Below are 16,527 nucleotides of genomic sequence, written 5' to 3' on the forward strand. Positions count from 1 at the left end.
ATTCCAACCTTGGAGGACCCGGTATTTCTCCATTCAGGGAACCCATCACCATTCCCATTCGAGCCCCCATAGAGCTCAAGGGGAATGGGGACCATGCTAACAACGGGCCCGTTAAAAACGGGCCCGTTGTTAGCATGCTGGTCCTTTAGCAGCTCCCACTAAGGGCGCCTGGTAAAAGCAGCCGCCCTTAGCGGGACCTGCTAAAGGACCTCGTAATGTGGCGGTAAGGGGTTAATGGCACGGCACCTTTACCGGCACCGTTAACCCCTTACCTCCAACCTCGTAATGACTCCCACTGTGTTGCAATAGCTCAGTGAGTTAAAAGCTCAACTCTGACATGTGGCAACCTGCACTTTCCGAGTTCATATTCCAGCGGGGGTGAATCTGCCCTTCATCCTTCTAAGATTGTTAAATTAAGTACTATTACATTTGGTTCTATGTCCGGATTGCTGGACTTCTCCTCTTTTGTCTGGTTTTAATTGAAATCCTGTACCATAAAAGCAGAAATATATGATCTCTGAGCTAAACATCTAAACGTACTCCAGTGCTGCTGAGACCCCCCCTGCTGAGCAGGAATGATTAAGGCCTCTTTGGTGCCCAGCCATTTTCTCTATCTTTAATACCACTCACCGCTTTGTGAGGATGCACTGTTTAGCAGCCACAAACCTGCAAATGCAAAGCTATGCGCACTGAGTGGGGTCGGAGTAAGGAGATAGACACAATGCTGTTTGCTTCACATTGGCTTTTATTTATTTAATGAAAAGGGGTTGGAAAATGCGTCACTAGCCCTAACTCTATGAGGGGATTCCCTACCTAAACAAAACGAACTAATGAGACAGTCATCAGGATGTCAAACAATGTCCACTGTACTGTGTCCATAAACCAGTTCTTACCCTCACACTGTATATGCGCTAAAGTCTACTCTAGGGGAACATCAAGAGTCTCTCAGCCGCTCTTCTGCATCCTTCTACAATATTGTTGCGCCAAACTGTAATGTTGAAAGTAAATGCAAAATGTTCTCAAAATAATAAACAGTTCCACCAACTTCTTGTGGTGGTGTTGGGATTGGTTATGGTTGGGGACGTGATTTCCTTCCCCTGGTGACTCGTATTCACATCCCAAGGAGGACAATTCACTTCCCCTGGTCTTTCCTGTGGACAACAAATATGTACAGTTACCTAAACAATGTTTCCTCTCTCTAGTAGACTTAACCTGCCTTGTAGTGGTGTACTAGGTTGTTTCACTCTTTTATTAAAGTACTAATTTCCTCTTAGTACTGTGACGAAGAAGAAGAGTACTCTCTTCTCGTCCCACTCCTTATTTCTCTGTATGCTGGGTTTACGTCTCTGCCCAGCGTTGTGGTACTGATGTCAAAACCGATTCCTGGTCTTTTCTGAGACTCATTACGGTTCCATCCTGTGTTTTAGCAACTCCCTTACCTTTAATCAACGCTGCAGCCCAGTTCACGTCGCACCTGTCTGTGGTGTTTTGTGTTCTGTGCTGTTATTTCACCTTTATCAATTTTTAGCAATTATCAATTCCCAAACCCGCTTTGCCTACCCAATTCCTGAATTCTGATTCGTGATGTCCTTTTGGTTATAGCTGGGGTTCGACTTAGCTGGTCACCCCGCACTTGGAAGACCTCCCGTAGCCCAACCATGGTACAGGTGATTATTGTAGAGTTCTCCTGAGTTTTCCAAAGCTCTCCTGCAGCGGCTCTACTGTCATGGATAAAAACAGCTGTTCACCTGCTCGTGGAGTTCCTCATGTCTGCCTTTCTCAGCGCGAGTGCTTCAGGACATGGATCTCTTCTCCTTAGTCACACACAAAGCAGCTAACTGTCGTCTCTGCGATTGTGCTCCGATTTCCAGAGCCTCTGTGCTAGGTTCAATCAAAATGCTGTTTGCCTTCCGGCGTGATGTTGGTGATTACGGAGGTGGTACCACTGCAGGAAGCTCTGGTTTCTGCTGTCTCTTTGACTCCTGCAGTGGTTTTCCATTGGCTCTCTGCATCTTTGGCCCTGTTTCCTTTCTGTGACAGTGGTATCTATGAAACTGGCTGGGAAATTATTTTCTCGCTCTCTCTGTAGCCGCCGAACACACCATGCGGCAAACGTCTCATCACTTTATGCTTGTGACAATGTATTAATGCTGTTCAGGCTTCTGTCAGAACCTCTGTGAAGTTTCTCGTTCTTCCGCCGTGATACAATAGGCCTCATTACAAGTCTGCTAGTCCCGAAATAAGGGTGGTGTAATGTACCGGCACCCTTTCCAGACCAGCAGACTAAAACTGTGCCTGCTGGCGCCGTTGCGCACGGCAGTTCTGACATGCCGGGCGCAATGACCCCGGTAGACACAGTTGCACCAGCACCGTTACTAATTGTGCTGATGCTTTCGAGTCCCCATTACAGTCGAGTCCTATGAGCCTCCACTGGAATGGGGACTAACATTTAATGGTGCCTGACATCCCGGCCTGCCAGGACTTGTCCCTGTGGCAGCAGGGTATCAGGCGCTGGAAACGGTGTTACAGTCCGCCGGAAACCCGCCTGTAGCACCGGAGGGTTACCGCCGAACTTGCAATGAGGCCCAATGGTTCCCTGCTTTCCTCTTCTTCCACTACTGCAACAGCTTCCACTGCTATTTCTTTCACGTCCACTGCTACTACAACTACTACTGCTACTACAACAACAGTTACTGGTCTCTCCTTTTATAAGGAGAGTGTCTGTTGTAACTGGACAACAGCTCGAACCTATATTCATTACTGGTGTCATTTTATTTAAACACCTTGATTGATGTAGCCTGTGAGCTTTGGAAATAGGGGAAGTGTATAGAATCTTTTGATTACGTTGTGTTTTATGGATTGGAGCAGTGCTCGCTTGTCGGTGAAAGGGGACGCAGCCCTTGGGTTTGTCACATAACATGCAGATTTGAGTCTGTGAATCAATGCACCTGCAGAATGAGGATATTGTGCAAGGTGCTAAGGCAAGTGGACAAAAAATCTTTGGGACTCAGGGCCATTGTATATAATATCACCCAATCTCCCTAAACTCGCAATACATTTTGCTAGTAGTTCTCGTTCTGGAAAAAAGAGATATAACCAGTTAATATCAATGCACATTGGTATTAGCCACCATTCATGCATCATTTCTCTTGCAAGATGTTCCTTACACAGCACGGATGAGTGCAGAACAAGCCAAATTGTGTCTCTGGTCACGTGTTAAGTGTCACAGCTATTCATTCATGGCATCAGTTCCACTGTTTAATTGGCTTAACAGAAGTTTAAAGTGGGTGTTCCCTATGGAGAAGTTTGTAAATGCACTCAATGGGCCTGATCACGAGTTGGACGGTATCCCGAGTGGGATACTGCCCAAATATATTAGCGTTAGCACCCACCGGACCGGCGGCATTACTGCCGGATCACGGGTTGGGTGCTAACTGTTAATCCCCATTCCCTCAATGGGGAATTGTCTGCGCAATTACCATGCGGTAATACCGCCAGTGGTAATTGCACCAAAACTTTTGTGGGTGAATTTACCCGCAGCTCAGAGCTGGGGGTGAAAAAGCCAGACTTGTGATAGGGCCAGCCCTTGAATGCGGCAGTAATACCATTATCACCTCATTTAAGGGCTACCACCCAACTCGTGATGAGGACCAGTGTGTTTTGGTTTCTGAGGTAAGGAGCCTTACATTAGTAAAAAAAAAAAAAAAAAAAATAACAAACACTGCACATGTTCAGGGACAAAACCCAATTGTCTGATGGCTCTGAATGTTTCCTTATGATGCAGCACGTTGTTTTCCATGACGGTCGAACAGAAGGAGGCAATCAACCCGGCGGGATTTAAGCGCTCTGTGGTGCAGATCTTCGATCTACAAGGAGTAAACCCAAAATCTCATGACACTCTGTAAGTACTGGATGCATATGTCTCGATTCGATCCAAGACAGGTCCACCATTTCTTATCAGTGCGTTTATGAAGACATTGAGACTTTGGGGGAATCAGAGCCATAACCAATAACAGATATATAACTTACCTAATTTATATTATAATCAGACATATAACATTCCCCCTACACAAAACAGGGTTCACAAGTATAATTCACAGAACATAGGGAATTCAAGATATTGACTAAAAATTGGCAGAATATGCATTATTGCATATCATGGCCTATACTACCATCGGCATGGCAAGAGAGCATTCTTGACTTCTATTTACCAACCATGAAATTATAATCTAACCTACTGTATTTGATATAATACTAGATAAATAACTACATTTTATTCTTTTTCTTTTTTGTTCATCTCTTTCTCTCTGTTTTTTTTAATTTCCAAAATTAGATCACACCTGACGTATTGATTTATGTATATCGGGCTCTTCAGTCATGCACCAATGTTCAGCAATGATATTTTAACAAGAATTTACTTAGGAAATTGATTTATAACAAATTCAAGCGCTAATTGTGAATGATTGCCATGACAAACAACAGTGGTCGAAACACATGTGGGCGGGGCTGACCTATTTATTTAGGTTAATCTTTAACCAAGTACAACTGTGATGATAGCATGAATACTGCCCATGTGACCACTCATGAGATGATTTCTGATTGCAAAGCAGAACAGAGTTCATCTTTGTGGGTAATCCGAAACCATGTGCAATGGTGATGTGAGTACAGATATAATTTACATGAGCAATGAAGGGTTGAAATACTATTGTAATAAATCTTGCCAGGTGGAATGCAAATGAAAAGTTTGTATCATAATCAAAATGTATGCTTTATCTAATAAATTAGTTTATAAATAATCAACATAAAGTTTCTGCAATGTAACTGATGAATTACTTGAAACATACTGATTAGAATTGTGAGCCTTTATGAGATAATCTGTTTTGGGAATTTGCACACTAATACACATTGATATTTCATTGATACTTGAAAGAGTCCAAGGCAACTGTTTCTATTTACTCAGGATTTGTCAGCCCCCATATGTGTTAGGGGTGCTATTAGCCTCACAATGGATGCTTGTGAATTTTTGAACTTTTCTGTTGTTACAAGATTAATCATATTCAAGAAGATAGTGAAAATAAAGCTTGACCGACCTCTCTGCTTTATTTGGCAGCTGTTCAGTCTCATTGCTCTCGTCCTCCATTTCTTTTTTCAAATACTTCCCCTGAGGAGATACAACCTTTGTTGGCCACACTCCTACGTCACACCAGATTGACATCACACTAGCGCTAGCAGAAAAATAACATGCTGATGGCCTGGCTGCTTGGTGCCTCTATGGGCCTCATTAGGACCCAGGCGGTAAGGGGTTTACGGCGGCGTAAACAGCGCCGACCCTTACCGCCTGATTCCGAGGTCCCTTAGCGCCATGGAGGATTTAACACCTGCTTTTAGCAGGTGTTAAAATCCATGGCGCTAAAGGACCTTGTTGTTAATTACGCCACCGTAATTTACGGTGGCGTAATTAACGCCTTCCCCACTCCCATTATGCCCTATGGGGCAAAAATGGGAATGGGGAAGGGTAAATGGGGATTGGGGACTTACCGCCCCGCCAACCTCGGAATGGGGCGGTAAGTCCGCCAACCACCATGGCGTAAACGTAGTTTACGCCATGGTGGTAAAGGTACGACCCAGGCGGTAACTTACCGCCTGGGTCGTAATGAGGCCCTATGTGTCGTGCCTGCGCCATGGGCGCATACATTGGCGATCAATATGGACAAATTGTTATTCATTTATCTACAGAAAACTCTTGGATCAACCGCTATTCACTTTTTGGACCTTACTTCCCATTTGCAAGACTTTGGTGCTTTTTTATTTTTCCCAAAAAACTACACTTACCACAATGCACTTGGCTATAAACATCTATTCCTGGCTATTCCTATTTTTCTTCATCAGAACTACAATCCCCAGAAGCCCTAGGGATTTGCTCTGCTTACAGCAGCTCAGGAACAGAGAGGGATGTTGCCGATTGTCTGCAGGTGTGCTGAGCCAGGTGCAACCAATTAGCCTGCCTCTGTGCTGGGCTGGGCGGTATAAAAGCTGCTGCCTGCAGGAGCTCAGTCTCTTGCATTGAGAGTCCTTCCAGCTCCCTTTTGCTTCGAGCCACAAACTTTGTATGCTGTTTCCCCCTTACACCTGCTTTTGTTCCAGTGCCCTGGCGGGCTCCAGCCTTGCAGCCGATCACGCTCTGCTGCCTTCTACCTTCCGCCCTGGGCCTTTTGGGCTCCCCGCCTCAGCCCTGCTCCTCTGGGCGTCCTGCCTTGCAGCCTGCTACACCCTGCTGCCTACAGCCCTAGCCTTTTGGGCTCCCTGCCTTACAGTCTGCATCTCTCCGCTGCTTACAGCCCTTGTCCTCTGGTACCCCAGTCTTGCAGATTGCTACACCCCTCTGCCTTCAGCCCTTGTCCTTTGGGCTCCTTGCCTTGCAGCCTGTTTTCACTCCGCTGCCTACAGCCCTTTTCCTTTGGGCTCCCTTCTTTACAGCTCTGCTCCTCTGGGCCTGCTCCTTGCTGTCCTGCTCCTCTGAGCTCTCTACCTTGTACCCTACAGCCCTCCGCTATCCACAACAGTTTACCTGCATTCAGTTATTGCAGGCCCCCTGTTTCCTGACTGCTGCTCCCTTGCTTTCTTTCTCATTTTCAACCCTCAGTTCTTTATCCCTGTCCAATTCAGTTATACTGCTTTCCTTTCATTTCCTTCTGCTAGTTTGCTTATCGACTTCCCTATTTCCCTGGATTTATCTGTCAGTGTCTTCTCTTGTACTGTTTGTAGACCCCTTGTACAGAGCTTGTCCGTTGGTTTCCGTCAGGCAACCTCTGCCCCTTCCCTTGTCTCGTTTCTGCGTTACAGACACCCTTAGCTGTTGTTCCAAGCTATAAGCAAACAGTGAGGGCCTCTGTTATAGCAAACTGTGCAGAAGGCTAGAGTTTTCCTAAGGTTTGTGGAATACTCTTTTCCTATATCTGCATACACCCCAAGAGGGAATTCATTCTGTACCTTTTTCCTTGCTACTCTTGCCTACTCTTCGTTCTCTTTCCTTTCAGCTGTGTGTGTACTTATCTGTCCACTTTACTTTTGCACAACCACCCAAACCTTTCCTGGGTGTCCTGTGCCACTCTTAATAGAGTGCCATCCCTGACACTATGTATCAATTTATAATGTTACTTTGGTCACATTCCAACGGAACGCAAGTGGTCTTTCCTAAAAATCTCAGATAAGAGCCCACAATGTTTAATCATTTTTGTCCTATAGCTGAACTTACATGGCTTTATAAAGTATTGCAAATGTAATAGCCAAGCAATTACAAGAAAGTCAAATTACTGGACCCCTTTTAATCTGACATTTGTCCCTGACATGGGACAGAACATGCTCTTCAGACTGCCTGGGATCACATTCTTACTGTCATGATGCCTACCTCCAAGGAGCCAGGTCCGACCCAGCAACCCCAGAGGCAGGCATCATTTCCCCCAGGGGAGTGCCAGCGGGCCCAAGCTGGGGCCCTTTGGACGCAGTCCTGGCGCCTTAGGCGCCTGGCTCATGTTGGACCCCTGTCCTGGCGCCTTAGGCGCCAGGCTCATAAAGCTAGACATGTGTTCAAGTGTTTTAATTTACACTTACCTGATGCAGACCATGCTGCTACATCCAGGCCCTCTTGAGGCCTGAATGGAACTACTTTACCTGTGGGACTACTTTCCACCCGGGTGTGGTCGGGGAAGGATACATACCTGATCGGTGGAAGGATACACACTGGGAACTTCTTCCAAAGCTATTTAAACCACACCCGATCAGCAACTCACGCTTCGCGTTGTTCTGCTCCTCGCAGCTGGACGCTCACCGTGTCAGCTCCTGCATCTGGACCTCAGCCACGCCTGTCAGTATCCTGGGTCACCTGCAAAGGGAGACAAAAGACCTTACCTGCTAAATCAGCACCACGGAGACATCACACCGACGATCCTGAAAAGGAAGACATCATTTTAAAAGCATTTCGCTACGATCGCTGCAGCGCTGCATTTCACTCACCTATCCTGGACTCCTCCATCTTCAGCAGCGATCATCCGGATCCACAGCCACTTCCCAGAGCCTAGAGAGAAAAAGACAAGAACAAGGTGAGAGAAGGAAAGGAATAGGAAAAGCTCAGTTTCCTTCTAAGACTTCTGTTGGGTCATTCCCATTTCATTTCGGGTCTTGGCACTTCCAGGCATTTTCCGGACCCCGGCCCCTATGGGGAAAAAAGACAAAGACATTGAATGAGCGAATGCAAAGACATTACCCGAGCGCTCATCCGGAACTTACCTGTCATTTACTGGAACTGCACGTTTCACTTCGGGTCGGCGCCATATCTCCGGCATTCTGCAACAAGACAATGAACATTATTTTTAAGCTTGGACTTTAGAACTTGCAGCAGAACTTTTACAGCGCCTTACCTGAATAGTCAAGCTTACCTGAACTCCCATCAATCCTCAATCCAGTGAAGTAACTGGGTTTCAACGCGCCCCTGCATCAGAAGCAGGATGGAGAGCTCATCCTTCTTGACCCTAAGGTGAGACTTCACAGGGAATCGTGGAAGGGTATCGTGGAGGGCTGGAGGAGAGTGGGAGGCTTGAGCATAACTCAGTCAGTAGGTAATACTCCCTTTTCACGCACAGGGGAATATTCCTGCAAGCCAGAGAAGCCAGAGTAGAGGGGCCCTTCCTGTCCATCTTCAGGGTCCTGCGCTTCACCATTGAAGAAGCACCAGCACTCGAAGCCAGACCTGCGCCTCCGTGGGAATCAGGTGAGCATTACACTTACTCAGACCAATCAGGCACAGCTTTCCCATCTTCATTTTTTCGATATCTCCATGGCCTTTGATACTGTGAACTCAACTCTCTCAGCTGTCCAGATTTCAATGTTCTGCTCTGGAATGGTTTTAATCTTTTTCAGCTGATTGGGAATCTATGGTTCAGCGAGGCCCCTTTAAATCCTCATCCTTTTCGGTGACCTGTGGGGTGCCACAGGGCTGTACCCTGTCACTGCATTTCTAATATTTATAGGATATTCATTGAGAAAGCGGTAGCCATATAAATGGAGCAACACATTGACACCAACAATCTCCTTCAAACACACCAATCGGGGTTCAGACCCAGATGCAGCACAGAGGCAGCAAACATACAGGTGGTGGATGACGCCCTCAATATCCTTGATGACGGCCACCCCTGCCTGCTGGTCCTACTCAACCTCCCAGCCCCTTCCGACACAGTAGACCACCAGGCACCTACAGACACCCTACATCGGCACGTGGGGATTAGCAACCTTTTCCTACGTTGGTTCAAGTCCTACCTCGCCAACCGCCAGCAGTTTGTTCAGATGGACTCCTCTAGTTTGCCAATGCTACCCGTCACCTACAGAGTCCCGCAGGGTGCCATCCGCTCCCCAGTGATTTTCAATCTATACATGGAGCTGTAGGGAGCCATCCTCACCACATACAACATCCACATCCACCAATATGCAGACGACACACAGCTATATACCTAAAGATCGACTCCATCAAGCACATCCATAGGCTCAAAACCTGCCTCTCGCTGATCCAGTCTTGAATGTCCAGTGCATCCTTGAATCTCAACCCCTCCAAGACTGAATTCCCACTCCTCACCAACAATACCAAACACCCAGACATACAGACCTGGCTATCAACCAAGAACTCTGAGGGTTTCACACCTGAGCTCACCTCTTGCGCCACGTCCCTCGGGTTCCACATCAACAAACACCTATCCTTCAAGACGCACATAGCTAAAAAAAACTCAGACAGCTTGGTATCAGCTCTCGCTCCTGCGGAAAGCCAAGCCCTTCCTGCCTCCGGACAGCTGTAGATCCACCATTCAAGCGCTGGTCTTATCCTACCTGGATGGGGGCAATGCACTCCTCAAAGGCCCCCTGTCGTTCTCCCTTGTGCCCCTGAGAATTGTCCTACACGCGGCTGCATGCCTCATCAAGGATCTACGCAGATATGACCACATCACCCCGGCCCCCATCGACATTCACTGGCTCCCACTGGCATGCACAAATCACCTTCAAGTCTTGCTGCATCATCTACAAGGCAGTCGCCCTCAAGTCTACCTTGCGGAGAAACTCAGCATCTCTGGCAGACAGCGCACCACCAGAAGCCAGGAAATGTGCAGATTTGAAAGCCGCCACTGTAAAAAGGAAAGGACCAGAAAACAAGCCTTCTCTGCCTACGCCTCAAGTCTATGGAACCTCCACCCCGCCAGCATCAGACTTGCCCCCATGCTCCTACAATTCCGAAAATAACTCAAGACCCACCTCTTCAAGGAATCTCTCTGCCTCAACACCTAGGCCATCACATCACCCCTTATGCCGCCTGACTCGCCAGATGCCATCCACCCCTCTCCTCCCCGCCACCCTATACAGCTGTACCCCTCCCCTGTCCCCCTCTGTATCCCACCTGCGCTGCTCTGTTGTTACCTTTAAAAAGTGCATCTCTACTGTTGTTTACCTCTGTAAAGCACTGCGTTATGTATTCGTATTGTTGCATACCTCTGTAAAGCACTCAGTTGCTACTCGAAGCTGGGTCCAAGCTCAATAAATACCAAAATAATAATAATACCCCCACACACATTTTTGGTATCCCTGAGATTTCTGCACCACTCATATGCGTACAAAGCTAATATTCTGCTGTGCGCAGACTGCCCTATCAATGATTTCACTTACTTAGCTCCTGGTCATTTTTGATAAAGGGTTGGAAACAGGATGCTGAACTTAAGCCTGATGCAGCCAACACTGGGATTATATTATTTGGTCCCTGTCACTTACTGAACAATCCTTCGGCCCTCCCTTTACCTCCCACCTTGCTGGGCCAAAAAGTCACCTTTTCTAGAAAGGTGAAATCTGAGGGTTAGCTAGAGGGCAACCTGAGCCTTATTGGGCAAATTAATGAAGTGGCAAAATCAACTTTTTGGAATGGAATCTACCATTTATTACTCGTGAATCTCACATGATAGTGGTGCTGGCTTCGATTCATTCCAGGTTAGACTACACTAATGAAATCCCTACAGAATTGGGTGGTGTGGCTTGTTTTTGGACTTGGCAAATCTGTTTGTCTTCTGCAGAGAACTGCATTGGCAGCCTGTTCCAAGATGGATTGTATTCTAAGTTTGTTGTTTAGGTTTTAGATGTCTCCATGGCCTGGCACCTTCCAATTAGGCTAATAATATCCACTTCTCTGTTCCGAACAGGACATTGTGTTCTGTGACAACCTTTGCTCTAATCATTTCATTATCTAAATATCGGAAAAGGGAAGGCAGGAGTGACTCAGTTCAGGGCCTTTGGCTCTGGAACACCCTTTCACTTCAGATCTCTTCCCTTGCCACACTGTCCTATTTTAGGAGAGAACCTAAAACTCACCTTTTAAACTAAGCTGGATTGCATGCCCATCAGCTGTACTGGTGCACCCAGAAGTTATTTAGTTTGCTTGGACCTTCTCTATCAGCACATTATGAAACATTATGTAAGGTGTTTCTCCCTTTGATTGTGTAGGAAAGAGTGAGCAGCAACATGTAGGAGACCTGAATATGGGATACTTAGACCTTACTGCACACATGTGCAAATGAACACCCAGGGGGATGACTGCTGAATTCTCATAGGAGGGCCTATGGCAGCACCATTTCCTTTGAAGACTACCTTGAGGAATAATTGTTCCTCCCCTATGGTCCGGTCAACCCTGATGACTGACTGAGGTACTTGTGCCCCTGGTTAAATAAACAGATGCAGCCTTACAGCAGTTGATAAGCTTGACCAGCTCTTTATACAACGTTCATATCATAAACCGGTTATCCTTACAACATTTGCATCTTTACAACATTATGCCCTTAGTGTGGGGTGCTCTCAATTCATGCATGACGTGAACCAATGATTAATGGACCTCATAAGGAATACATAACTAACATCATTGCGGTCCCCTGGGCAGAGGGGTGTTTGGAGGGCAGTATTTCATAAATAAATAAATAGTCATTAGCATCAATTTGGTACTCTGGTTTTATGGGTGTTGGGCGCAAGCTTATTCACATTTTCCAAATAAATAATTAAATAGCATCACCTTGGTACTCTGGGTGGAGGGGTGTTGGGCACAAGCTTATTCACATTTGACAAATAAATAATTAAGTAGCATCACATTGGTAATCTGGCTGGATGGGTGTTGGGTGCAAGCTTATTCACATTTGACAAATAAATAATGAAATAACATCACCTTGGTGCTCTGGGTGGATGGTTGTTGGGCGCAAGTTCATTTAGCTTTTACAATTAAATAATTAAATAGAATCACTTTGGTGCACTGGGTAGGCATAACTGCCTCTGATTTCCTTTGTATTCACTTAAGCCCTTTCAATATTCCTAACCCCCCTAATAGCTGCAGAATACCACCAGACACACGACACATATGGCACAGACCAACAGGTAACAAGTCTGACTAAGCTGGGCAAGTGTTATGCTTGAACTAAAATGGCGCTGGTGCGCAGTGCATTCTGGGAGCGCTCGGAGCCATGACGGATATTTACTTCATACCGCAGTGAAAAGCTGCACACATTTTGCTGAGTGTTAGATTCACGGTGCTGAGGAAAACATGCTTTCCAAAGCTGGTATGCGGTCAAGGACATTTCTGCTGGGAAAGCTAACTTTGTTATGGTTTGTTACTGTTCTCTGTGGAGCGTGTTTTTAGAGGAGGGAGGTACGCTGCTCCTTGAGGGTGGCTGTCGATTGACCGAGCTGGCGACCAACGGCTGCTCATCAACTGCGCAAGTGCCATTCGCAGAAGGTTCGAGAACTGCCACTCCTTTTCGGAGTGTGTATATATGCGGAAACGCAGAGGTGGTCGGGTGAGACTTCAGCCGGAGGAGGACACTTACGTCCGGCATTCCTGTGAGCTGTGGTGCTCTCAGCCTGGCTGTTCCCGGGGTCTTCCAGCCGCTTCTGGGCGAGATGAGGAATCCAGTTACGCTCACGGTGATGTATTTTCTTTTGAATTCTTTGCTTCTTCTGTGATTTATGTCTATATTATTTCTGTGAGTTATTTCTATGTTATTACTGGTTGCTTCTAAACTTTGAATAAATAGCCGTATAAGTGCTGATTATCTTCTAAGAGGGTGTGGTTGCGAGTTATTGCGTTCAAAGTATTGGCTCTATAATTGCATTGGTGATTTATGTTTTTCCGTGCACTCTGGGGAGAGCAATACATTTTTGGCGTCACAAACAGGATACTTGTGATGAGTTGTTCCGAGTATTCAAGAATCTGTTTGAACGTAGATAGGATTCGGTTATCTTGCAAGTGAAAGTAAGTGGGTAGTGAAGTTTTTGAGTAGTGAAGTTTTTTCCTTTGCTGGTGTGTGCGTGCCTGTGGGAGTGATTTCAGTGTGGAGAGAAAAAATATATAGATATAAAGAGGTTTTGTTTTGTTTGCGATCATGAGTAGTTTATTCAGGAAAAAGAGCGCTACCGCTGGCGGTGACTGTTCTGATGTTGTTATTCCAGGCTGGACTAAGAGTCCATATGATAAGTTGGCCCAGGCGTGGGCATGTGGTGCAGGTCTAAGTGAAACATGGGATCAAGGATTGGGAGATGCCGATCCGTCTGATGTAATGTTATGCTTGCAACAAGTTCCAGAAGAACGTGGCAGAGAATGTGCGGCATTAGGTAGGCGAGGTTGGGTTCTTTTGCATGCTTATAGGAAAATACATCAAATGAAGGTGGAAATGAAAAATGAGGTTTTGCGATTAGAGAGAGAGCTGGCTGCAGAAAGGCAGACTGTGTTAATGCAGTAGATTCAAATGAAACTGTTTAAAGATGAGGCTGACACATATCAGGCTGTGGCCGAGAGGGCAGCAGTCAGAGTAGCCCGGTATAAGTATAGGAAAAGACGGGGAGGGGTCAACAAAAGAAAGGTGGCAGCTGTAATCGCTACCGCTGGTGTGGACTGGGATCTGGATAAGTGGGATGGTGATATTTCTGATTCAACTAGTCTAGAAAGTAGTTCTGCAAATGAGTCTGACCCCAAAATGGAAGTGAAACAGAAAACAGTGGCGGCTAAGCCCGTTAGAAGACGGCGAGCCGGACCCCACCCGCAGAATCCTGCTGGCAGAATGGTGGATTTAACCACGCTGGAGGATTACACACAGCAGGAGGTTGGGGAAATTATTACCCGTTTGAGGCAAAAATCAGCGGAAGCTTTATTGACATGGATGGTGAGATTGCTAGATGGGAGTGATGCAGGGTTGTTGGTAGATTCTATGGATTCACCGCGTTTTTTACCCCTGTCAATTGACACCAATGTACAGGAGGTCTTAAGGGCAGGACCGCCCCCTGACGCAAATGGTCAAGATACACAGGTGTCTTTGTTGCACCTGGTAGCCCAAGCATGTAACCGTAAATACCCCATTACCACAGATTGGCCTAGCGAAGAAACAAAGTGGTATACGTTGAGAGAGGCAATTCAAAAAGTCAGAGAGCATGCTATGAAAGAGGCTATTCACATAGATGCTCCTGATCATATGGGAGCCGTGCCGCTCTCAGTTTCAACTCGAAACATGGTGATTAGAACCACGCCACCCTCATACAAAAGTGTCATTATGACTTTGCTCATAGGTATGACGGGCAAAACTACTGATGAGGTAGCGGATGCCATTCGGCAACTTGCAGATTTAGGGGAGTGGGATAAGAGCGATAACAAGCCACGGGAGAGAGAGGGGCATAGTGAGAGAAGAACCGAAGGTAGGCGGCAAGATAGCAGAGACTCCCGTGTGTCCCGAAAAGACATGTTTTTGGCTTTGTTAAAAGATGGTGTGCCACACGAAGAAATTGATAGCATTGAAACCAGAGTAATGTATGAATTATACAAAAAACGAGGACTTGCAGCCAAATAGCGCTATAAAGAGGTTAAGAAACAAGTAGTCACCACGCCAAGGACACCTCACCTTCTGCTCCCCTTGCGGAAGAACAAGACGAAGGGTCTATGGGGATACCTTCCCCGGACAAGCCAACATACGTTGATTTGAGAAAGGTGGTGAGTGCGATGTTAGAGGCAGAGTCGAGTCACACTTATTCGAAGTTTGACCAGGGCTTCGGCCAAGCTCCGGCAGCGTCTAACCGCATAAAAGTTGATAGGCGGCCTCATGTTGATGTTAAGATTTTTTGGGGGCCAGGAAATACACAAGGGGTGCGAGCATTGATAGACACCGGGCAAAGGCCTCTTTGATTCATGGTAATCCAACACGATTTAAAGGCAAACAGTTTACTATTACAGGTCTAGGGGGAAAGGAGACCCCCACAGTACAAACGAAAGTGGAGGTGAAAATAGGCAATTTGAATAGGCAGAAATACCAAGTGTTGATTGTCCCGATACCTGAATATATAATTGGCTTTGACATTTTGGAAGGGTTAACCTTGGGACTTGGCGGTAAAACGTACCAGTTTGGGGTGAGTGCATTGATCTGCACACCCATTACCGTAGGCAAATTGAAGATGCCCCCAGTGCAAGTGCCGGTGGCAACTAAGCGGGTAGCAATGAAACAATACCGCATTCCTGGGGGGGACAAGGAAATTTCAGACACCATCAAAGAGTACGTGGAGGCGGGTGTATTACGCCCTATTACCACCGCATGGAACAATCCTCTCTGGCCTATTAAAAAGGGAGATGGGTCGTGGAGGATGACGGTGGATTACCGGGAGTTGAATAAACACACTCCTCCCTTAGTGCCCGCAATCCCAGATGCCATTCCCTAGATTGAGAATGTCCAAAAGTTTGAGGGGACTTGGTATGCAGTGAACGATTTAGCCAATGCATTTTTCTCTGTGCCAATTGCTGAAGAGTGTCAAGAGCAGTTTGAATTTTTGTGGAGTGTACGTCAATACACTTTCACGAGGCTACCTATGGGGTACATACATAGCCCGACTATCTGTCACCGGCTGGTGGCAGAGCACTTAGACAAGATACCGTGTAAACCTGACATAGAAATCTCTCATTACATTGATGATATTTTGATTCAGGGCAAGGATGAGCACAGTGTGCAAAGCCAGTTAGATGTCATTATGGAAGGATTGAAGAAGGAAGGGTGGGAGATTAACCCGAGTAAAATTCAAGGTCCAGCTGAAACAGTGATATTCCTAGGGATTCAGTGGCATCATGGGCATCGAGAAATGGTGCCAAAAGCTCGACAGAAAATACTTGAATTCACCACTCCAATGAACAAAAAGCAAGCTCAGCAGTTTATAGGGCTGTTTGGGTTTTGGAGACAGCACATTCCCCATTTAGGGCAGATATTGGCCCCCCTCTACAAGGTGACATGAAAGAAATATGAGTTTCAGTGGGGGGAGGAGCAGCAGAAAGCCTTTGAGCTGGCGAAAGACACTGTGCAGCAGATGCTTGATTTATGGCCATTGAAGGAAGGCGAAGTGGAATTAAATGTGTCTGTACAAGACAATTATGCTAACTGGAGTGTGTGGCAGAAACAAGACAGGAAACGTGTGCCATTGGGGTTTTGGAGTCGTAAG

At 46.4% G+C, this 16,527-nt stretch overlaps 1 protein-coding gene across 1 annotated transcript in view; it reads left to right on the plus strand.

Annotated features, from left to right (window-relative positions):
* Window positions 1–16,527, plus strand: part of LOC138447989 (uncharacterized) — a 314,717-nt gene that overhangs the window by 87,806 nt on the left and 210,384 nt on the right. The window contains exon 6 of the mRNA XM_069604515.1: window positions 3,785–3,901. Within this exon, the coding sequence (XP_069460616.1) occupies window positions 3,785–3,901 (117 nt within the window). The remainder of the gene's footprint in view (window positions 1–3,784; window positions 3,902–16,527) is intronic.

This window comes from Ambystoma mexicanum, chromosome 3q (genome assembly GCF_040938575.1).
Source record: "Ambystoma mexicanum isolate Mex_15411 chromosome 3q, UKY_AmexF1_1, whole genome shotgun sequence".
NCBI classification, from domain to species: domain Eukaryota; kingdom Metazoa; phylum Chordata; class Amphibia; order Caudata; family Ambystomatidae; genus Ambystoma; species Ambystoma mexicanum.